Source organism: Planococcus citri, chromosome 4, assembly GCF_950023065.1.
Source record: "Planococcus citri chromosome 4, ihPlaCitr1.1, whole genome shotgun sequence".
Taxonomy (NCBI): domain Eukaryota; kingdom Metazoa; phylum Arthropoda; class Insecta; order Hemiptera; family Pseudococcidae; genus Planococcus; species Planococcus citri.
This window is the reverse complement of record NC_088680.1, coordinates 27,529,559-27,553,527: the sequence shown is the minus strand read 5'-3', so window position 1 is coordinate 27,553,527 and position 23,969 is coordinate 27,529,559. Positions and strand designations below refer to the sequence as shown.

At 33.4% G+C, this 23,969-nt stretch overlaps 1 protein-coding gene across 2 annotated transcripts in view; it reads right to left on the bottom strand.

Moving 5' to 3' along the window:
* LOC135842737 (peroxidase-like) overlaps positions 1 to 23,969 on the bottom strand; it is a 36,309-nt gene that overhangs the window by 4,734 nt on the left and 7,606 nt on the right. Inside the window, exons 3-7 of one of the 2 annotated variants that reach the window (XM_065360340.1) lie at positions 17,792 to 17,989; positions 16,866 to 17,036; positions 11,932 to 12,113; positions 11,607 to 11,805; positions 11,031 to 11,228 (exon numbers count right to left, since the gene is read on the bottom strand). In XM_065360340.1, coding sequence (XP_065216412.1) covers positions 11,031 to 11,228; positions 11,607 to 11,805; positions 11,932 to 12,113; positions 16,866 to 17,036; positions 17,792 to 17,989 — 948 coding nt within the window. The remainder of the gene's footprint in view (positions 1 to 11,030; positions 11,229 to 11,606; positions 11,806 to 11,931; positions 12,114 to 16,865; positions 17,037 to 17,791; positions 17,990 to 23,969) is intronic. The other variant, XM_065360341.1, reaches the window with a different exon arrangement.

The following is a 23,969-nucleotide window of genomic DNA, read 5'->3' as shown; positions in this document are numbered from 1 at the left end:
ACAAAATACCAATACCAAAATGTACCATTGAAAATTATTTTGGTATTAATACCGTTTCAAAAACTTTATCGGTATTTTGTAAATTGGTACTTCATCTGTCTGTTAATTGGTATTGGTAAAACAGCTTTCGTAAATTTTTTCAAAATTTGCCGGTATTACCGATATTGGTATTTTGGTACTTATATTGGTATGCAGCCCTGTGCAAAATCATTGTACTATTGAAGAAGAACCCAGCAGCAAAGCGGATGAAGAGGAAGCCGAGCTTGTAGAAACACCTAACCAGCCAGAAACCACCAAACCAGTCAACTACCAAACCAATCAATTACTGATCCAGTCAACCCAAACTAGTCAACCACCAAACCAGTCAAAAACACCAAACCAGTCAAACCATCACCATCAAAGCAGATCCAAGCAGCAAAGTGGATGGAGAGGAAACCGAGCTGCTAACCACTGGACAGAAGTTACCTTTTAGTTTTAAGTTATGAGAAGATTGTTAATTTTGTTCAAATGTTAGATATAATTTAAGTTGTAAATAGACAACTGGCGATGATCTATAGTTAACGATTGAAAATAAAACAAGGTGCGTTACCATAGTGAGCCATCAAAAAAAAAAAAAAAAAGGTAATTTCTTGGCTTTTAAAATTTTAGAATTTGAAAGATTTTTTTTAGGATGATAATTTTGAAAAATTAGAGAGAACTGGCCCAATTTACTGTAAAAGCTCCTGGTGCATATCTCGAGAGGCATAAAATCGATACTTTTCATGCAAGAAGTTTATTTTTTCACTTTAAAACTTTATAAGCTGAATGATATTTTTTTTTCAAGTTTCAATTTTGAGAAAAGCTTTCGAAAATTTGTGTTTTGAGAAGTAGGAAAAAACAGGTTTTTCTTTCATATCAAGCCCTTCTGTTGCCAGGTCCAAAAAAAAGTGCGGGCCCGGAGCGAACTGCCCTCTTCACCACCCCCACCCCCCCCCCCCTTCTCAACGGTCCTGAATATCACATGGTCGATCTTTTTGTTGAAATTTCCGACTTTAAACCATTATTAAGAAGACTGCAATATTGATACCTAATTATTTTCTTAGATTTTGAAACCTCCACATGCCCTCTTTAATGATATATTCGTTTTTGCAGATGCTTTTACAAATTTTAATTCTGTTAGTAACACGATATAGGAAGCATATTTCAGGAAATCACCACGACGCGACATAATACGAGATAAAAATAAAAAAATTAAACACCCTCGAATCATCTCTGCAAGAGGGAAAAAATCCAAAATTACAAACCATTTCAGACGACTTTCGAATACGTTGAGATTATTTTACTAGAAATATACGTTAACGACATCTACGTGACTCGACTCGAAAAAAAAGCACGGTTCTGAAGCCGGGTAAATTTTTGCAAACCCCTTTACCTCTACCTACACGTAGGTAGGTATTTCGTTGGCGAATATTATTCGGGCGGACAATTGCAAATCCCTAATGCCTTTTATACTAAGAATATATTTAGCTAGAGTTACGCAGTTTTCCTTTTGTATAAAATGGAACCTTGCTAAGATTCTCACCATTACAGCCGCAAATAAACAAACGACGAGCCAGAGAGAGAAAAAAAGAGGTAATAAATTAACCGTATATAAATCAAAAGAGTGAAAAAAAAATGGATAACAAACGGATCAAAATATACAAAAACAAAGCATTAAAAAAAATTCAACATATAATTAAATTCGCCGCAGCAGTGAATTGCGACTCGAGCTCGCGGTTCCGCCAAACGGGAGGAAAAAAGCCAACGAATTTTTGTTTCTCGGGTTAAATTACCTTAACCGCGGTATAGCGTCTCTCTGGTTGTAGATTTTCTTCTTTTCACGGTTGGAATTTTTTGTTTCTTTTCACGTGTTTGGAATGTGAGAGAATTTAGGGATGAGGAAAAACAACGTGTGCTGGATTTAGGAGGGTGCGTAAACGACCCATGTTTCAAATGTATAGGTGAAGTGAAATCGTGAGTCGAGCAAATACTTATTCAAATTTGACCCTCGCTGTAAACGTATGGATAAAATACTATGATCTTGAGGTGACATGAATCTGTGTGTTTGCTCGTATTCGTAGGTCTAGGTATAAGTACGAGTATATGAGATTTACGTAGCGTACTCGTCGTAGTATGTTGAACTTGATGATATAATTGTTATCTTTCAAGATGATACGTTCACCTTGAAATAATTATTTTATCAGACGTATGAATTAATTCCATGTACGCGAAGGGAACTTCTCTCTTATTCAACTCGTATAGCTTTGGTACTTTTCATTTCCACGTTCGTGGTATTCATCTCCATATATTCCTATCCTACGTATAGAGTCTCGTACTTGTATTTTCACTTAACACAGGTGTACGGTTTAATCTTAATGGCATTATCTTGTATCTGTGAAATGTTACACGATGTAACCTTTTTTCACTCCTCTGTCTCCTGTTTTGATGTTGCGGTGTCGCCTTCACTCGTCATTCTTTTGAATACAGTACCGAAAAGTCTACTAAATATGAAGACAAAACGACATTTTACGTTTCAATTAACCAACTAACTCGATGAGTAGGTATTTGCGCACGTTCATTGTATTCGATGAATTTCATCTTAAAATTTATGTAGATATAGGTGGGTACCTTTTAGATACGCGTTTTTAAAGTATAATCGTTCAAGGATACAGGTATTCTTGAAAATTCTTATACATGGAGACGTATCGTATAGACTTTTATTTAAGGTCGAGGTCGCATTAGGCAAATTGGTATTCTTTATTGTCAGAATTCGGACGCGAAGATGAGCGAAAATAAACAGTTTGTAGAGACACAATGGGTTTAGTCCGAAACATGTCGAAATATCGATGCAAATTTCTGGTAATTTTTGTATATTAATTAATGTATGTACCTATGAGATGAACGTGATGTGTCGATTGTTGAAGTTTGAGGAAGATTTGTGCGCGTAGGTAGGTTTTCATCGCCTTCTCGAAGGTTTTGTCACCTTAGATATCCTTGATCTTTTGGTAGATTTTTTTTTTAATCGAGCGAAAGTAGAACTTAATTGTAGGAATTAAATTATATAGCTTTGATCGACGAAGTAAAATATGGGGTTTTTGGAAGGTTCGATGGTTGATTTTACAAGTATCTGTGTGTGGCTTATATGTACTTAAACGGGTCAAGTTCGGGATGTACATAGGAATACGAGTAGGTTGAGAGGAAATGTCTTCGGTGGTGTTGAGTTTCTCGAGTTTGGTGTGATGAATTTATGGGATGTGTTGTTGACGGAATGACATAAAAGTCTTTGAGGTGTTGGACGACAATGTTGTAGTGAAAGAAAAGGAAATAGAAGAAAGGCTGAGGACAGAGGAAGATTGAAATAAAGTACATACTTTTACAACAAATTATAACCTTTGTAATGTACTTGGTATGATTTTTAGGTGATTTGTAATAAGTAGTAAGAGGAAACATATTTCATTTGCTGAACAATGTACCTACATTTCAATGATTTTTCTCTTTTCCATCTTTTTTTTCAATGTTTAAAGTAGGCAAATGTTTGTTTAAAAATGGTAGGCATCTAACTGGCGATATTTTGCACAATTCAAATATCAACTAAAGGTAGGTAGATATAATGTTTAACGACAGTTGGAAAAAAAATCAAAAGTGATTCAAATGACAATAATTATAATTATGATGATGACGAATAAAACAATCTAGGTATAAGACTGTGATTTTATCAAAATTAAAATTTCTGAACAAATTGTGTTTGATTGAAAACTCTCGAAACCAAAATTTAGATTTTTTTGAAAGATAATCTTATTGATATTTTCAGTTTTTTTTTGGGAGATAAGTATTTATGCAGAGAAAAAATGAAAATTAATGTCCAATATGGTTTTTAAAAATCCACTTGAAAGGTTTATCTGGAATTTACTGCAATCATGAATTTTCATGAAGTTCTTCCAAGTACGTATGTATATAGGTTAGAGCCTAGATATGCAAAAGATTAAAGTAGGAAAACTTGACCATTTTCTGGAAAAATGATTCAATTTTTGGGAAATTGTTCGTTCAATTTTCGGAAAGATTGTTCATTCATTTCTTTAAAAAATTGTTCAAATTTTGAAAAAAAAAAATGATTGATTTTTAAAAACATTGTTCAATTTTATTTTTGGAAAAATTAGTAAATTTTTGAAGAAATTATTTGCAATCTTAGGGAGAATAAATTGTGAAATTTTAGAAAAAAATGTCCACATTTTTTTGAAAAATTGCTACCTGAATTTAGAAGTTGAAAAACTTGAAATTTGAAAAAAAAACAGGAAGTATGATTTTTAAAGACGTTTGAAGCTATGAATTTTTCGTGATTAAGATTTGCAAAACCATGGGAAGGGGGCAAAGCCCCAAAATTTTGGTCAAAATGTGAAAAAATGTCAAATATTGTGTGACATATTGTTTCAAACGTTTTTTTTAGAGCGTTGAGCAAGAATGCACTTCATTTTTTTTATTCAACCCCCTCCCCCCTCTCATTGGCCACCTCTCCACTCCTTAAAATTGAAAAAAATCTTGCAAAGTAAGTTCATATAGGTTGAGGTATTAGGTTTGTTAGAGGGCTAAATACGAATATGAACTCATTTTTTGGATTCATAGCCTCTCCAACACGCCTTAATTGATCCCCAAAATTTCCTTGAAATCTAAAAAACCGTGTGACATTTGATTTATTCGGTTTTTGAAAACGCTGAATTCGAATTTATCAGATTGTTTTCCTTATTTGGTGCCCTCGAAAAAAAAAGTGCAGAACAATTCTCTCTGCGAAAAACATTTTGACCAAAAACAACAATTTAAATCACATTTTAAATGCGATAGTGAATTTTTTGTGAATTTTAAAAAACGATTTTGGACTCTGAAAGTTTTTTGCAGGAGGGGGGAAGAGTATCCCATTTCTAAAAACAAAATAAAACAACCTTCCTTAGAAGTAAGGCAGCTCAAGAGTTTTCCTTGCGGAAAAATTCCCAAAAAAAAGAGGCAATAAAAATTGTGGAATCGATTTTTGGGTATTATTGGTTTCCATGAACTTGAGCACTATTTTTGTCCTTTTTTTTTCATTATTTTCACGAAAGAAGTGGAAAATTGGCAAAGAGAAAGCGAACCAGGATTCTGGTACAATTCCGATTCCTCGAATCCATTATCCCGAATCCGATTTTTCAAAACCCATTTCCTCGAATCCATTTTATGAAGGTATAGCTTTTCCTTTCAAAATAAGAAACTTGTCTGATTTTTAAAAATTTCAGGTACTCGATCCAAATGTATCAAAATTGTGTGTTTTTAGAAGTTTTCCAGGTGTTGAGAATATCAGAAATTTTCCAAAAAAGGACATGTAACCGTAGCTTGATTTTTGCCTCATAATTTTATTAAACCTTTTAAAATAAAAAATATTTTTTCAGAACCAAAAAAAGGTGCAATTTTCTATGATTTCTTTACCTTTTGAATTAAAGGCCAAAGAAAAGAAGGCTCGGTTGCGATTTTTGAACTTTTTGGACTTTTTTACATCCAGACATCACATTCCTCTCATTTCAAAAAAAAAAAAAAAAAAGTCAGTCGAATCAAAAAATTGACTTTATCCGGAGAATTTTGATCAGATCTAATTAAATTTGAACAAATTCTATGAAATCTGGTTAGATTGCAGTTTTGATCGGACTCAGATTATTTTTCCCTGCAATATTATTGAAAAAAAGTTTTGAAATTTTTCATCTTTTGTGAATTTGAGGAGATGGTATTCGAGGAAACGAGATTGGGGGAATTGAGTATTGGGGAATTTGGTATTAGGGAAAATATCCGTTCGTGATATTAAATTCGGGCGAATCCGTGAACCGCAAACCTTCAAAAATGATGAAATTACATTTTGAAATGAAAAATTTAGAAACGAGTTGAAGAAACCTCAAATTGGAGTCAATTACTCTTCTCTTCTTCTCTCTTTTCTACTTATTTGGATATTACTTACCTAAAATCAAATTCACTAACAATAAGTTAAATGAGAAAATCCCTCCTTCCTCCCTTTCTTCCTTCCCCTCACCCACAGTAATGGATAAAATTTTGGAGCTCATTGAATTTGTACCTTCAGCAAGAGCAAGCTGAGTATTGATGTTATAATTTTTTCGTATCTACGTAGATTTAGTGTATTTGCTCATGGTGACCTAGAATAGCTTCTGCCATGTCAATTTTAAAATGCATTTTTAGCCAAATTTTTGTAAAAAATGGGCTATTTGCGGTAGGGCAGTCATTTTATTTATAAGTTTCAGTCCAATGGTGATTTTCACGTTTTATGACCTGGAGCCTGTTCTAATTGATCAAATAAAGTCAAACTTGGGAAATGGGCTTCTCTTGGGAGCTAAAATTGACCCCTGCAGTTTGGAGAGTCAAAGTTGAAAATTACAGAAAGGTCATTTTTTTGGAGAAGCATAACTTGACCCCAAATCAATGAAAATGGCCCAAATTCATACCATTGATGAGTATCGCCATTGTAAACAACATATCCAAATTTCAACTTCCTAGGTTATCCTCTCACCCCATGTAAGGTGGAAAAAACCACATTTGACCTCTATTTTTGACCCCCTCGCCCCTTAAATTGACCTAGGGGGTCCAAATTTTCAGCATACAGTGAAAAGATGCCGCTTAAGTGCTTTGTGCAGGATTCAACCTTCCAACCCTATTTGACCCTTCTCCAGGGTCAAAAAAGTGGATTTCTGCGTGTTTTTTGACGTTTAGCCAAACCTACAGCCCCTCCAAATTGACTCAGAGCCAGTTGCACCATATTGGTTCAAGTTAAGGTTTAGCTAATCCAAGTTTAACTCTGAACCAAGGTTTAACATTTGTAGTGTTGCACATCAATGGTTCAGGTTTAGCTTTACTAAACCAAAGTTAAAACGTCATTCATTCGAAAACTGAAATAAATTCTTATGTTTTTGTCTGTGTGGTGTTCATAGGCGTGACTGCAGGGCATGCCAGGCATGTTCTGGCACTGCCTACTTTTTCCAGTTTCTTTTTCAATTATCATTTCTCAATAAAAAAAAATACTATTCATTTTTCACTTTAACAAAAAGTAAAATTCAAAATTTTCAATTTATCAAAGAAAAATTTTAAAAGTAATTTCATTATGCTTAGAAACAGTATCGCCAGTGTTGAATTCAATTTTGCTGACTAGTGTAGTCAATCTCTCCAAGATCCTGATTCAAATCTCAGCACAGCATATAATAATGTAAAACTCCTCTGAAGTGCACTACTTAAACTGAGAAACGAAGATGACCCAAATGATGTCGATAGTTTTCTAAATAAATTTCGATTGGTTGTCCAAACATGTGAAAGCCTTGGTATTGAAATCCCAGAAATGCATACAAATACGAGGCGTGTATCCAAAAAAATCGATGAAAATCCAGAAAATCAATTCTTATATGAAAGTAAAGAACAGGAAATGAGAATTTGCACATATTACCCTTATTTCTTAGATTCTCTAATATCCAGAATAGATAACCGCTTTTCTCAAGAAACAAATAATATTATATTTTCTAAGGAGAACTTATTTCGCTGGACTATAACTTCCTGGAGCTGAATTAGCCTCACCTACACTAAAGAGTTGAAAATTCACCTGCCAAACTTGTGAGCCAGAAAAAGAGTTCAAGATACCTTGTGGACAACTGGATCAAATAGATCAAATGGATGAGTGAATTTAACAGAAGTGCTACTTTTTCAACCTTTAATACGTTATTACAAGGATTTACAGTTATTCAGGTGACTAGTTGCTCATGTGAGCGTGAGCGATGTTTTTGTAAGCTCACTCGTGTAAAATCAAAATTACGTGTTAGGATGTCACAAGAAAGGCTTGATAATTTGATGCTGCCATATGTAGAACAAGATTTAGCCAAAAATGTGAATGTGAAGTCCGTCATCGCTGATTTTAAAAATAAAAAAGATCGCAAAATAAAACTTTAAATAATAAATTTTGATTAAATTTCAAGTACCTATTTTTTTTCTTAATTGTTTTAATGTTTTGAATGTGTTATTTTTCAAATAAGTAATTATATTTTTGATTGTACTTTCATGAATATTGACGTTTTAGAACTTGTGAGAACATTGAATATCCCTCCCCCGTCTCCCACACATCATCTTGGCACTACCTCCAGAAAAGCTCCAGTCACGTCTATGGTGGTGTTGATAATGTTGTGATTTTACTGATAAAAATGAACGCGAATGATTAAAATTTCAATTTCAATTACCTAGTTTCCCTGATTTTTTTTCTTATAAAATAGCATTTAAAGAATTTAAATTCCAATAATGTGGATTTACTACAATTTATATCACAATAATGATACCAACAAAGAGTTTAATAATAATAAATTTTGATTAATGCCAAGTTCTGGATAGTGGATTGAAGGTACAATAATCCGAAGAATTAAATTCATAAGTTCACAACAGTAACGTATCATAGTGTTCATCTCAATAATGTAAACGGAGCTGAATATTCAAACATTACGAAAAGAAAATCATTCTTTTATGTCAATCTCATTATTGAAATGTAATCGTAATTTGATGGTTTAGTTTATGTTTATTTTGATAAAAAGTAAAACCAAAATTGTTTGAAACGTAAACTACACATAAAAATTGAAATAAACGCCACTATGTGGAGATAATATCACGCAAAAACAAGCATTCGACGTGGTTTAACTTTCAGATGCTGGGTTAACCATAGAAATTTGGGAGGTTAAAGTTAAATTTGGTTTAAGGCTTAACTTAGCATTGTGCAACATTACTTTTTTCATGAGGGTTCAAATTTTCACAGTACGTTGGGAGGATGTACCCGGAGTGCCTTTTGCAAGTTTCAACCTTCCAACCCTATTTGACCCTCGTCCAGAGTCAAAAACGTGGATTTTTTTGCTATTTTACGTGTTTTTCAATTTTTCAGACAGCCTGTAGCCCCTCCAAATTGACCTAGAGCGTCCAAATTTTCACAGTACATTGGGAAGATGTACCACAAGTGCCTTTTGCTGGTTTAAGCCTTCCAAACCCATTTGACCCCTCTCCAGGGCGAGAAAAGTGGATTTTTCAGCTATTTTCAAGTTTTTTTTTTTCAACTTTTAGAACACCCTGTAGCTCCTACAAATGTCTACAGAGGGTCCAAATTTTTTGAGGTGTGTTTTAAGATACATTTTTTGGTGATTAATTTCAATTTTTTTTTTTCAATTTAGGTACCTTATAATTTTTTTGTGATAATTGATTTGTTTGGATCATAAATTTTTTCATGGTCATTTCGACTATATTTTTTTTTTTTGTGTAATTTTGACTAGAGTTTTTAATTTAGGTAATTTCGAATGTTATTTTCTTGTGATTTCAAATTTTTTTGGGAAAAAAATAATGTTTTTGTGTTTGATTTCAAATGAGAGTTTTTTGTAATGCATTTATAATTTGGAATTCTTTTCAGATTTCAAATACTTTTTTTGTGGTAATTTTTGATGGATTTTTTCTATTTTTAAAAATCTTTTTGTTTTTGATCTTAAATTTTATTCTTTTAATTCAATTTAAAAATTTTTCGAAATTTCAAAAAAAAATTTCCTGGCGATTTTTTTTTACTAATTTTGGATTTGAATGAGTTTTTAATGTTGAATTCTATTTGTAGGCAGCTAATTCATTTTTTGAGTTTATTAGAGGAGAAGGTACAATTATGGACCCAGGTACAAATATGGACCCCCCATGGTTTAGAGTACAACCACTAGCGCTACGGTCATGCTGGGTACCAAAAATTATACTAGTAATGTAGTATCGATGATCCATGTACTTATTTCGGATCCATGCAAACTTGGGTGTCTCTCATCAGCAATTGTTTTTCTTTGCGCATTATTTTCTTGCCAATGGAAAATTTTACAAGTTTTTCATTCGGTAATTCATCAACTTCAAATAAAGTTTGGAAAAAAAATTATTAGCGAAGTAAGTAGCTTACAGTGTGTACTTTCAAAATATACTTTCATATTTGTCTGTACTTCAACTGATTTTCATAATTTTTTTCATTTTTCATAAACTGCGTCGATTTTTTTCATGGGTATAAATATGGACCCCCAAATTTTTTTACCTAATTTTGATTCAATATTTTTTAGAATGTCGAGAAAAGTGTTATTAACAAAGAAGACAAGTCCAAAGTGTCGAAAATGGACCATGATTTTTTCATTTTTCAAAAACTTAGCCATTTTTTTGCATGGGTATAAATATGGACCCCTAATCTTTTTTTCATTCAATTTTGATTCAATGGTTTTTAGAATACCGAGAAACGTAATATTAATAAAGAAGACAAGTCCAAAGCATCAAAAAACATCTTCAAATAAATTTTTGTTCAATTTTCTGAAATTTTTATTCATTTTTTTGAGGGGTCCATATTTGTACCCAAGACCATATTTGTACCATTTTATGTCACTTTTCTAAATTTCAAATTTCTCCGTGAGTTTTCAACCAAAAAATTTTTTTCTAACACAATATACTAGAGTCTTTGGCCTTTCGAATGGTATATTCGAAAAAAAAATTGATAATTTTTTCTACCCTTTAAAGCCAAAAAGCTAGAGGGGGTCCATATTTGTACCTTCTCCTCTACATACAATTTGACATTTCGAATTAAAAGTCGAGCTAATGATGGGGGGGGGGGATCTCAGAGGATTTGGAAAACTAAAAAAATGTGAACCATTTTGTAAAAAAAAAAATAATAGAAAAAGAAAAGGTGATAATATGGAGACCCATTTAATGCATCTTTCTCTATATGGAGGAACGAAGATGACTTTCGCTGTTCTCTTTCTGCGCTAAATACCTCTGAAGTTTTAGCACTTTGTAGAAAATGGCACTCGTTCAGTCCAACCCATAAATCTCTAAATTGGCCAACTCATTACAACCTCTCATTAACTTACGTTCTTGTTCTTGCTACTTAAGTGTACCTTATTTACACCGACTTATAAGTTACACGTACGTAAATACAAAATAATAAGTAAATAACAAAAAGTAAACAAACCTACCTAACAATACAGGTAAATATTCATTATAGGTTACATGCTGCAGTACGGCGATAACAATACGTCTAGCTTCTTGAAAAAGAATCTCATCGGACCAGTTGGGATTCAGACGACTTAATTCGGTAGCCAGTAAATTATGCAACCTCATGAACATTACTTGGGAAACCGCAATTTCCGTGTTCTGATTTACTCTGCCATCTCCTGCGAGGGGTAAAAAAAAAAGAAGAATATTTGAATTATTAATAACACCACCGCCCCTCTACGCGGACGAGCCGCGATACAAACGGTCGTTAATTTCTACTATACAAACGCCTATCGATTATCGCACGTCGCGCGTAAACGAAAAACGAGGCAGGATGAAGAGGGGGGAGGCGGGAGGTGCAAAAAATTATATAGTCTTTGGGAAAACGTCTCTTTAATCGCAATTAAATCTAAAGTAATAAATTATACTCGGTCCGGGTCTCGTAGGAAACGTACTTTATGCCATTTTTACCCTTGCACCCCCCGCCCTTAAACTCCCACGTCTGCTTACGCAGCTAAGACTAATTTTATGGCTTTTTCTCTGTGTATTTTACTTACCGGCTACGTAGCAAACTTCGGAGTCGTTGGGTACATTGCAGACTTGCGTCGGTCTTTGCGTATTCATTAAGAAAGCTCTGCCGTCTTGGGTTATCTGCGATTTTAATAAGCCACCTCGGAATAGTCGTAGCGAATTCGACGTGTCTTTGGTCGAGCTATAGATAACTGATCCGTCGAGAAAATGCGAAACGCCTGAAACCTTTGAGAAAGAATTACTATACTCTTGTGTTTGGTTTTTCGCCATTTTCTTATGTCTGTGTCTTGTTTTTTGATGTGTGTGTTTAATAGTGTCAAATTCGTTATCAATTCGTGTCCTCCAGCTTACTTGTTGAACTGGAATTAATCTGCATCCGAAATCCTCCGAGGTACTGGCACGTCTCTGGTCTAAACACGTTTTCCTAAATCTAGAATAGAAAGGATCACTTGACGGAACCGCTATAGGCAAACATACCGGAGGAAGATTTCGCGGAGGAATTAAACTTCCGTCTGCAGCACAGCACGCTGGTCCTGAATGTGAGATAAAACGTATTTAATTCAGCCAACACAAGAACGTGTAAAGTGTAAACGTGATAAAGCGAGCTGTTGTTGTTAAATATTATACTATCCCAAATACTAAGTAGATAGTATAATATTTCGATGAAGAGGAAAAAATATTATTCATTTTTTAGAAAATTTAAAACGTGAATCATCTGCTATGCTTTCTGTCTACCGCACCACCACCACGATGCCTCTGAGGAGAGAGAGAAAAAAAATAAGAAGAAGAATCGCGTTTTTATGAATAGGCTTATTTAAGCAATTTCGCCAAATTAAATTCGTTGCTAACTTCTTAAAAAACACGATAAACGCCAAATGATCGACTTGAATGGTGTATTGATTATGTGCGTAGATGGTAGCCTTCGTCGCGCCTTACAGTTCCTTCTCTCTACAACTTATAGTGTTTCGTCGAAGGGTAAAATTTATTCAAAAATATTTATAATTTTCAATATAAAATGATGAAATATTTTTCAAACGGCACCATAGATAGGGAGATACTAATTTTCTTCGTTTTTTCCCTTTTTGCTGTTGTATGGCTCGTGCTGTGACTATACGAATACCGAACGTGGAGAGAGTTCTATTTTTAGGCATGAAATTAGTCGTATATTTTATCAAATATAACGACTTATTGTGAAAACATCGAAGATGATGGAATGAAGGGAGAATCCGGCGTTTTCGGTTTTAATTGATGGGGTATTCTTTGCAATTGCCTAACTTGGGCCAGTGCGAGCTGAATTTTTTTTTTTTTGAGTGGTGGAATTAATTTGGAGTACCTAGTTTCCATTGATAGTATATTGGCATGTACTCGTTAAATAAGCCCTTTGTTATTTTTACTCGTTCAAAATGAATCATTTTCAATTATTTTGATCAAGTCCCGAAATCATAATTTTCAAAAATTTAATATGATGTAGGTAATTAAGTGAAAATAAAATCAGGTTGGAATTTTTATTTTCGTTTTTTTTCTTTTAAAATAATTTTTAACCGAGTTAATAATAACTTTTAACTTTCTGGAAAAAGGTTTTGCAAAATTCAGATTGATCATGCTCCTTGAAAAATCAAAATAGGCAACTTATTATGGACAATACAAGCTCAAAAATCCATCAACCAAAATGTGAGGAAGTCGTCAAATTCTTTAACCTGTACAAATATGTATAGGTAACATTGTAACGTTTTCCAATGAAACTCTTCAATCAATGTTGCCTCTTTTGTGTTTCCATTCGGAGGGTCACATCTCGTATTAGATATTGTATATTTTTTCTTCAATCATTCTGTACGTGACAAAGTATTAAAACACGTCTCAGGGTAAATGACTGCATGTCAAGAATTTTGAGTTTACTTCTGTATTTTTACACGAGCTTGAAACCTAAAATTTCCACTAGTTTTTTGAAATGGGTGTATTATATGCTTATAAGACGCTAAAATATTTGCAACTAGTTTCTTCGTGCTTAAAAGCATTACATACCTACGTAAGCTTACCTTTAGAATACATTTGAAGAGTGATATTCCAAAACATCGCTTTGTCCATTATCACAACTTTTCAGGAGAGAGGAAAAACAGTTTCCCTTTAAACGGGTAAATTGGCTTTTTAGGCGAGTTTAGCACTTTATTTGGGTGGATTTATGATGTAGGAGTGTAGGTAATAGGTATACACTTCATCCACTAAATACTGCTGAAAAAAAATTCAATAAAAATGGACAAAGCGCGTTTTGGAACATTATTTTTTTTTAATTTTTAGTGAATTGGCTATTTAGGTGAGTTTAACACCTCATTTTGGTAGGTTGATGATGTAGGAATGTGAGTTAATACTTCATCTACCAGGTACCACTGAAAACCCAACTTTGATAAAAATGGACAAAGCGAGTTTTGGAATATCACTCTTCATTTAAAAGACCTACCTACCCCATTTCCATGCTCATTCAGTATGGTACTTTCGATTTCAGTCAAATATCATTCTCCTTGACGAAATAATTGATGGAAATATAGTAGAGAGGGGAGGAGAGAAGGAAGCTTTCCCTCTCAAAATTGGTGAAATGAAACTTCGTTGCAAAAATTTTCTGAGAACATTTTTTTGTATAAAATTTGGTTTTTTGAGAAAAGAATTGAATTTCTAAATTACCTATTAATTAAAAATTAGATAGGTACTTTTAAAAATGATGGAAGATCTTGCTAAGATGTTAAATCAATACTTGTGCTATTTTAGATAAATAATTGATACTTTGTCTAATGAACAAATGAGCTCATTGTAAGTATCTTTTAAGGCTTTTGAACCATTAATTTTTGAATATGACCTCCCAGCAATCAAAAAGTTGTGACCCAGACTCCATCCTCTTGAAAAATTGCGATGGAGTTATATTATTTGATCAAGTGTATCTTTTTTGTACTTTTTTTGGTGAAATTTTCCCTTCCCTCTCCAATGCTAAAAATGTATTTTTATTCATACACATAAAATGATATGTTTGTTTTTTTCCTTTTCTGAAACAATTTTTCTGTTTTCTAATTTTTTTCATTTATTTTTTTACAGTATATTTACAGTGTTTTTTGAGCCCTTTTCTAACGAAAAAATTGTTAGTTTTTCCAACTTCCACAAAATGTAGATGTTGTATAGAATGCAATCATCCTTTCAGCAATTTTTTTACAGTATTTTTTATTTGGTTCTTACATTTTCTTGGATTTTCTAAGATATATTTTTTCATTTTTGTGAGCGATTCTTTGAATAAACCTCACTATTGTGTTTAAAGAAAGCATCATGATGCCAGGAGGCCTATTTTCAAGTTTTTTGATCATTTTTTACAAATTTTTTTTCAAAATGGCTGCCAAGCAATGGACCCAGAAACATGATTGCAAAAAATCTAATACAAGTGCCCAAATTTCCTTTCGGAAAAATGAAGCCCCCCCCCCCAAAAAAAATACGGAAGTGAATAAATTTTACTTTGAAAAAATAATTTATCTAAAAAATGTTTTGATTTAGGTGATCAGAAACCTGGTTTAAATTTTGCTTCAAATTTTAAGAAAATTATGTTCATATTTTTAAAAAAAATTGTATGGAACCTGTTGATTTTATTTCTAACGAAAGAGGATCTCCAAATGCAACCTGCTGAGTTTTTTTTTTTTGGGTGGGGTGTTTTTAATTACGTCTGTCTATTTTTGGAATTTTTTTTTAAAAAACGTCAAATTTGACTCATTTCTCACGAAAAAAAATCTACATTTATACAAATTAACGTGAAAAGCTGAAAATTAATTTGCACCATATTTTTGACCTCATCAGTCGATTGGTGATAGTTTCGAGCCGTTCTAGAGCATCCAGCAAATTTCCAGGTTCTCCAGTTTTTTATAAATATATGACCCAAATTGAATTCAAAATCTATACTTGAACTTGGATTTACTTAACCGTCTACTTTTCTGACCGTTTGGATCTATTTTGGCAAATATTCTCAAAATTTGTCTGTGACGTGACGGTTCAAATCCAAAATTTTCTCCAGTGATTATTATTTTCGAAATGAAAAATGGTTTACCCATAATATTTGTACTTAGATAATAAAATGTTATTTTGACTATATTTTTAGAATTTTTTTTAAAACTCTGAAAATTCAAAAATCCACTGAAGGCTCTAGAATGGCTCAAAATCATCACCAATTTACTTGCAGCAAGTCAAAAATAGGACAAAAACCTTTCAGCTTTTTTCGTTGAATTAAACTTTTGAATTTTTTCTAAAAAATGGCAGATATTTTAAAAAGCAGTCAGGAATAAAATTAGTCAAAAATCGATAAATATGACCTCGAGATCAGAATTCCGAAATAAGCTTTTATTCAGATCAAAGAAATTCAAATCGATTACTGCTTTTGTTTTTGTTGTTGTTTTTTTTCACATTTTCCTACACTCATTTAATGACATTTTTTGATAACCTATACATTTTGTAAATTAAAATTTCTGGTCATTTTAATTTCTCAAAAGATTAATCCGGACAAGCATTCCTTCTCCCTTCTCCCCCTCTCCTTGAAAATTAATTCGTGAAAAAATGTATCAAATTTCCTGCCTTAAAGCAACAATAATTCATTGACCTATCGGCTATTTTATTTAGTCAAAAAAAATCATACCAGAATACAGCTACCTATTTCAATAGTTTTTGCAAGTTGAACTCCTGTAAGATTGAACTTCGTTCTCAGGGGACCTTACAAAAATTAATGAGTACTTATATGGGGCGAATTTCTTCCCCCCACCCTCCTCCTACTCCTCTCTATAGTTCCGGGAACAATATTTTGGCGAAACCAAACATTTTCATAGCTTTTGGTCAATTTATTGCAAGAAAAACATTTTTTAGATGGATTTTTTCAAAAGGTATTTTTGAACGAAATCCAATTGTTTTATGTACAATGTGACAATTCAGACATGGACTTTTTTGGCAGGAACTCATCCAAAAAAATATCCTTTGGTCTAAAGAATTAAATCCTGGATCCTAGTCTGTCATGATAAATGCGCTTTCAACTTGATAGTTCATCTCATGTTGTCCTCGATGAAGAAACTTGACAGTGAAAATAACACGAGACTTCCGACTCAAAGGCATAAAACCGCAAACTTTGCATAAATATAATATGCATATTTTGCACCTCTCATGCCACAACAATGGTTCAATGGTCGAAGACACAGACATAGCAGTGGTGGTGATGGTGATGGGAAGACTAGCGAAGCGTGCTCGTATGGTTAAAATACCGAATTAATAACTAACACCTTTTTTTACTGAAAGAAAGGTTACATCGTGCGCTATAATCTGTCCCCATTCCATGACGGCGAGCGTGTGCTTAAAATCAAAAACATCTGTTTCTGGAAATAGAACGGTGTGTATTAATCTAGGACTTGGTAACCAATTTCCATTTTGAGCCAGTCTTACTTGACTAAATCCTGTAAAACGGTATATTACGAATAGGTATTAGAGGTATAGTCTGCTATGTATGTACCTACCTATAAAGTAACGATAGCACCCAGAAAAGGGTAATTATCAGTTCTCCAAAGTATGAAACAAGTGTCACCATTTTATTAATGGGGTTTTCTTCTCTCTTTCGAGTATATACTATACGGATTTATACGTATACGACAACAATAGAAGGCGTAAAAAAAATTCCAGTATAAAAGACGTCGCGTCGTAGTAACGTTATAGCGTAGTATCTACGTAGTATTTTTTTTTTTTTTTCGAGAAAAAAAAGCTTTTTCCGAGATGACATATGAATGGGTGATAGATTAGCATTGTAGATGATAGTTAATGATTTCAGTTTTCGCAAGGTCTTTTTGTGGTAGTTTTTGATTTATTACGAAATCTCGATTGTGTGTTAATTTCGTCGCATAACTCGAATAAGTATCAGATACGTATGCAGTTGTTGTTTTCTGCACATATCGTATAGTATACATATAATGTATAATGATATACTCCATACCCATACATATGCTATATTTGTGCTGGAAGGTGAGATAATATGTCGTTAAGGTTGTACATATCCGTTCATATATGCTCACATACTGAAGTACATACATACCTACGGTATAGGTAAATAAATACTACGTACCTACCTATACGAGTAGATAGAGGTACACGACACGTTATTAGTATACTCGAAAGAGAGAAGATGGTCTCGTTTACGCGAATTATGAATTATACCAACTGTCTGCGTACGATGCCGGAAGCAATCGAACGTAAGCTGTGTTTGGGATACCCCAATTGGGCACTTGTAAGTTATTGCATAAACCTTCGATAGTTCTGTATTTATCGAAAGCATTGCACGGAAATTTTGGTAAACATATGTCGGCTGTGTTTTGCTCCGCTATTGATAGCATGACGTCTGGAAATAATGTATTTGGATCTGAAACAGATTAATAAATGATGTGTTGTTATAAGCGTGCTGGGATGAGTCATCTCAAAAGGGAATATATTCATGCACGATGCAATTGAACTTTGGAGGGGAGGGGTATTTTAAATTTTGATTGGGTTGTTATAGTAGTTTTTTGGTCATTTTTCGATTTTTCGCTTGACTCAATTTCAGTGGCGAGCTTTTTTTTGTGAATTTTTGACTTTCTGTAGATCTTCTGGATCTTCTGAAGGTAAAAATTGAGTTACACGTACTTTTTAAAAAAAATTGGAAATTCAGTTTTTAGGCCTTTTTGAAAAATTTATTACCCCTACACCTTAAAGTTCTTAATTTTTCGATCGGATGGTTGAAATTTTATTGTGAACTATCGCATGAGAGCTCTAATGCTCTAGTGAAAAAACAAAATTTCTCGAATCAGCCAAGTTAAGAACCTTCAGATCGCATTCCGGGGAGGATGTTTGCCTTTGCATTTCATTCTAGTAGTTGAATGAGATGCAATCTGTTGGATAAAATAGGAATTAAAAATCGTTGACAGCTCAGAAACGCTCTCTTTTTATACCTATGTAGATTTTTAAAGATGGGTGTATTCCTAAATTAAAATTTCAGACATAAAACATGCAAAGTAGAAATTAAAAACAACATTTTATTTTTTTCAATTTCTTGAATTTTAAAAAAAAGTCCAATTTATCCAAAATGATTTATTTTTTCGTTTACCTAGCAGGGCCGTATTTACGCACAGGCAACCTAGGCAGTTGCCTAGGGCGGCAGATTTTCAGGGGCGGCAAATTCTGAAGAGCTTTCATGGCAATTTTTGGGATTTTTCTAACTTGTAAATCGATTTTCAACAAAAATTACAAAAAAGTCGCGAAAATCGTCACGAATTTAAATTTTTTTAAATTCTTGTACTATTAGGTGTTCAATAGTAGTGCTACTGCTAAATTGGTATTTTGAATAATCATGAAAAATCAAAATTTCAAAAGCTTTCGCCCTCGCTTCGCTCGGGCATATAATTTTTCTTTTCTCTAAACAAAAGTTGAGTCTTGAGGGTAGAAAAATTGACCTCTCAGATCAAAAATGATGTTTTTTCACTTCTGAGGGATTGTGAATTTTGGTCTTTTGAGTGCTTTCGACCTCGCTTCGTTCAGACCATTTATGCGTGTTTCCAGAAATACCTACCTATTGGAATTTTATGGAAACAATTGTTAGATTTCTGGAGGAGCAGGGTTGTTGAGAGGGCGTCAAAAAGGACAGTTTGCCCCGGATGTGCTCATTCTAGAGGGCCCGATCAAAGAAGAGCCCTGTTTATTGTTCTTATAGGTATGTTGATAAAAGTATGGGGGGGGGGGTACTTGATTTTTTTTGAAAGGGCGGAAAATTTCAATTCTGCCTAGGAGCGTAAAGAGGCTTAATCCAGCCCTGTTACCTAGGTATTCTAAATGATTCCTTTTTCACGAAAAAAATTTCCTCTGCCCTCAAAGCTATTTTGGAGCTTTTGAATATCTAGAGAGGCCCCTAAAATTGGGAAAGATGAAAAAAAAATAGAATACTCACCTTATTCCTAAATCAAAAACGCGATAAACATTTTTTTGAAAATTTTCAATTTCCATGTCAGATAAGTTAGGTATCTAAAAATAGCCCATTTTTCATGAAAACCCCCTTCCACAAACAACTAATAAATGTTGGTCCTCTTGTATTAAGCTTGGGGTGGGATTTATCGGCACGACAGTTTAGGGTGTTTCAACGACGAAAATAGGTGGTTTTCACGACGAAGTAATATAATGCCCGGCCATATAAGAATTGAACGACAAAAAAAAAGTTGAACGACGAAATAATCTAATTCAGCGACCATATAAGAATTGAACGACAATATAAAAAAGTCAGCGACGGAAAATAAAAAGTAGCCCCACGGCAGTCAACGACAGGTTTAAAAAAAGTACACGACAGATTAAAAAAAATTCACGACATTTTTGTACATCAATTTCACGTCCGTCTCGAGTCTCTGGGATCCCAAGTACAATCCGAGTATTCATTCAAATTCAGTCAAAAATCCTCGAATTCGGAAAATTGTCATGATTTTTAAAATTTGGGTTACATGAAGCCCCCTCCTCTGAAAAAGGGTTCACACGCGCGGAGTCAAAATTATTCTTCGGGGCTAGCTTCGCTTACTCATAGGATCTAAGAAGTCAATGTGATGATCAAACGCATTAAAATACCATTTTCAAAATTTTGGAGCATTTAACCCTTCTCCTTCTCTCGCTCATTAGTCTGTCCCAAGTTCTTCGGATCCCAAAAATTAAATTTGTGTACTTTTCTGTCAAAAAAATTGTCGAATTCGGCAAACTTTAATAAATGAAAAAAGCTTAGAACACATGAACCCCCCTCCTCCCCCAAAGCTTCTTATTTTTTGGAGATTATGAATTAATCTAGCTACTGGGAGGTATCTTACCTCCCTTCTTTCCTTCCGTAAGTGCCTCTTAAGTGTTTTGTGTCTCATTTATCTCGTAAAATTCAAAGGTTATTCTACAAGTACTATTGTCGGGAATTCTTTTTTTTCGGCGTGCAAATTGAATATCTCTGTCGTTACACTAGCCGTCGTTCAAAAACCTATTAAATTCGTCGTTCAAATCACTTATGCCGTCGTGCATTTATGGCTGTCGTGCAAACACCCTATTTCGTCGTTGAACTTTGCTGTCGTTCAATATATTTTTCTGTCGTGCCATTATATATTTCCCTTAAGCTTGCCTCCCCCCTCCCTCAGAAAAAATAGAACAAATGAAAAATTGAATTTGAAAAAAATCACTCCGTGTTTCGTGAAGTTGAAATAATTAAGAAAAATGTATAGGTATGCTCCTTCAAACGTGGATTACAATTAATAAAATGTTACCAACTTATTTCTTTTGGGATTTTTTTTTAAACTGTGGAACTTCAAATAGGAGAACCAACATTCCTTTGTGCATCGAAGGAAATTTTTTTTGAAAAGGGGGCTGTTTTAAAAGAGTTTTGGCTATGATACGAAAAATTTTCAGAATCTTTCTATATATTATAGGTTTTTTTTAAAAATTTTTAGGGAGAGCTTTATGCAAGAAGGCCAGTTATTGGGGGGAGGGGGAGTCGAGAAAAGTTTATTTCTGAAAAGGAGGATTATTTGTGAGGGTTCTGGCCAGAAATTAAAATTCTTCCAATAACTTTTTCGTGCTTCAATCCTTCATTTTAATTTTTTTAACGTGTTTTCCAATTTACGAAAGCCCTTTACATGAGAACCAATACATAGATATGTCGCTTGGAAGACCGAGGAAGGTTTTTACTAGAAAAAAAGTGATAAGTATGTGGAAAAATTATGACTCAGAGTCTCAGAAGTCAGATATTTTTCCAATTTTTTTCATGTTTGAGGGTTTCATATTAGGTATGTTTACAAGTGAACCGAAATAAGTTCATGAAACGAGGAAGGTTTTTTCTAGTTAGATATTGTGACGCTACCGGAAGGGAGTTATTTAACAAAATTCTGATGCGAAAATTAGTGTTTCATCTGTCAGTTTTTTCAGCTTAAAAGTTTGCAATGAAAATTGGAACATGAAAATTTTAAGGAAGGTAAGTATCTCAATTGGAAAAAACATTTTTGGCTCAGTGGGAGGAAAACCAGAAAAACAATAAAAATAGTTATAGGTGCCATTAAGTACATAGAATCCCAAGTGCTGAATTGAATTTTTTGATTTTTGGGCGGATTTTTTATGTAAGTATGTAATTCCAAAATCCCCTTTCCATGAAAAAAATGGTAATAATTAAATTATCTAATGCAATTAAGTAATTTGTAAAGCGTGATACAAATTTACTCATCAAAAATTCAAAAAGTTTGTATAATTTGGCTGGGAGTAGATACCAAGAAAGGTTACTATAGAAACCAATGTGTATTTTGAATTGAATAAAAGTTGATTTTGAATTTGAACTTTTAAAGTAATCAGTTTCCAATTCTAAAACCTACTTTCGGTCTTACAAATCAATTTGTGTTGGTTTCAAGCCTTTCAGAGCATCCAGCGAACTTTGAAATTTTCCAATTTTTGATACGTACGTAAATTACGTTAAAACATTAAAAAGAAATTTGAAAATTTGCGCCTGAATCGATTGAAGGGGTCACTAGAATATCTCGTGTGAATTTTGTAAGTGCTGAATAATAAACCTTTACTAGCTCCCTTCTCTGTCTTTCCTTGCACAAAACGATAGATATAAATTTCTCAGAAATGAATGTCGCATTTCTTGAGCAGTGTGAAAACAACACCTTATATTCTCACCGTCTATAGTAGGTACATACCTACCCAGCACTGGATATAAAACAATCATAGTAATTATGTACGCCCCAGTACATATAATAAAACGAAAAAATTGCTGTAAGCGAATCCGGCATTCCGGCAAAACATTTGTCATGTTATAAAAAATGCAAATTTTAACACGTCATGATAATATTTTTCAACCCATCCCATGAGTGATTTCATTCTTTAATTTTGTAAGCTTACTCGTGCTACAATTTCTCCTTTTTCCTTTCCCTCCTTTTCTCTTTCTTTTCCCGATTAAAATCAATAAATCGTGTCCAATTGTCCATAGTATTGAAAGTTGCTCAAATTTTCTATTGGGTATAGGTACTTTTCTACCTAACTAGTACTTAGCTAATACCTATATATTGTATGTATTCGAATATTCGTGTTTAATTTCTACTGATTTTTTATGATGTAATTTTAGATTTTTTGCGAGTAAACTACGTAGGTACAGTTCTGAATAAGAATGTCTAATGAGCATAGGTGCCTCTTTTTTTTTATTTGCAGAAAAACAAAACAGAAGGCCGGAATTGGCGAAGAAAACGATTCTCGTGAGTAATATTTATGTTGTGCATATTTAAGTAGGTACATACCTAATTTAGAGTATACTTCACTACCTATCATAAATAATTCTATGGATAAGTAGGTAACTCCAACTTCATCGAATGATCCATTTCTCAGAATTATTTAGGAAGGGCGGGGGGAGGAGGAATCAAATACTTCATAATCATGAAATTTTTTTTTAAATACTTGAAATTAAATCCTGAAATATTTCATTTCCAATTTCGCAGCTTTTGAAATCCATTTCTTGAACTTTGAGAATTTAAAAAAAAAAATTGTGTAGAAAATAAAGGATTTTAATGCTGCAATTTTTAAATTTATCATGAACCTGTGGATTGTATTTTTTTGAATTTCCAACTACTCTGAAGAAGCTTCCAGTCGAAAATCAGTTTGCTTCAGAGCTTTCATTATTATTCAGAATTAGTGAACATTATATTCAGACACCCAAATATCAATTTGATTGTACTCGTATTTCTGAGTGGTTTCAATTGGAATATGTCCAATTTCAGCGGATTTCGGATGCAAATTTCCAGTTAGATAATACATGAATTTTCAATTCGAGATTCCAAAATCGTGAAAATTGTACCTACATTAATTTATTTTTATCCAATTTCTTATAATTTCCCATGGAGCTGATTTGAAGCAAAGCCTCGTGGAGAGGGTGCAAAAAGGGCAGTTTGCCTCGTTTCCACGCTTTCTGAAAGGCCTGGCAAAAAAAAGACCTGTGATGGAAGAAACTCCCGTTTTTTTACTTCTCAAAACACACATTGTCGAAAAAACATAAACTCTCGTATGAATAAAAGTATTGTTTTTATGCCTCTAGAAGTAGGTACACAAATTTTCACAAGCTTCTCCCCTCACTTGAGCCTGTTCTATTTTTCCCCCAAAATTTACATCCTTAAAAAAATTCTTGAAATTCTAAAATTTGAAAAGCCAAAAAGTAAACTCTGCATAAAAAAACATCGGTTTTAGTTCTCTCAAAATACCAAATATTTTTCAAAAGTTTTCGCCCTCACTTCGCTATAGGGCCAATTTGTTTCTGGTCATAAAATTGAAGAATTCCCATGTGGGCCCCCAGAAATCGAAAACAAAAAATGAAAATGTTT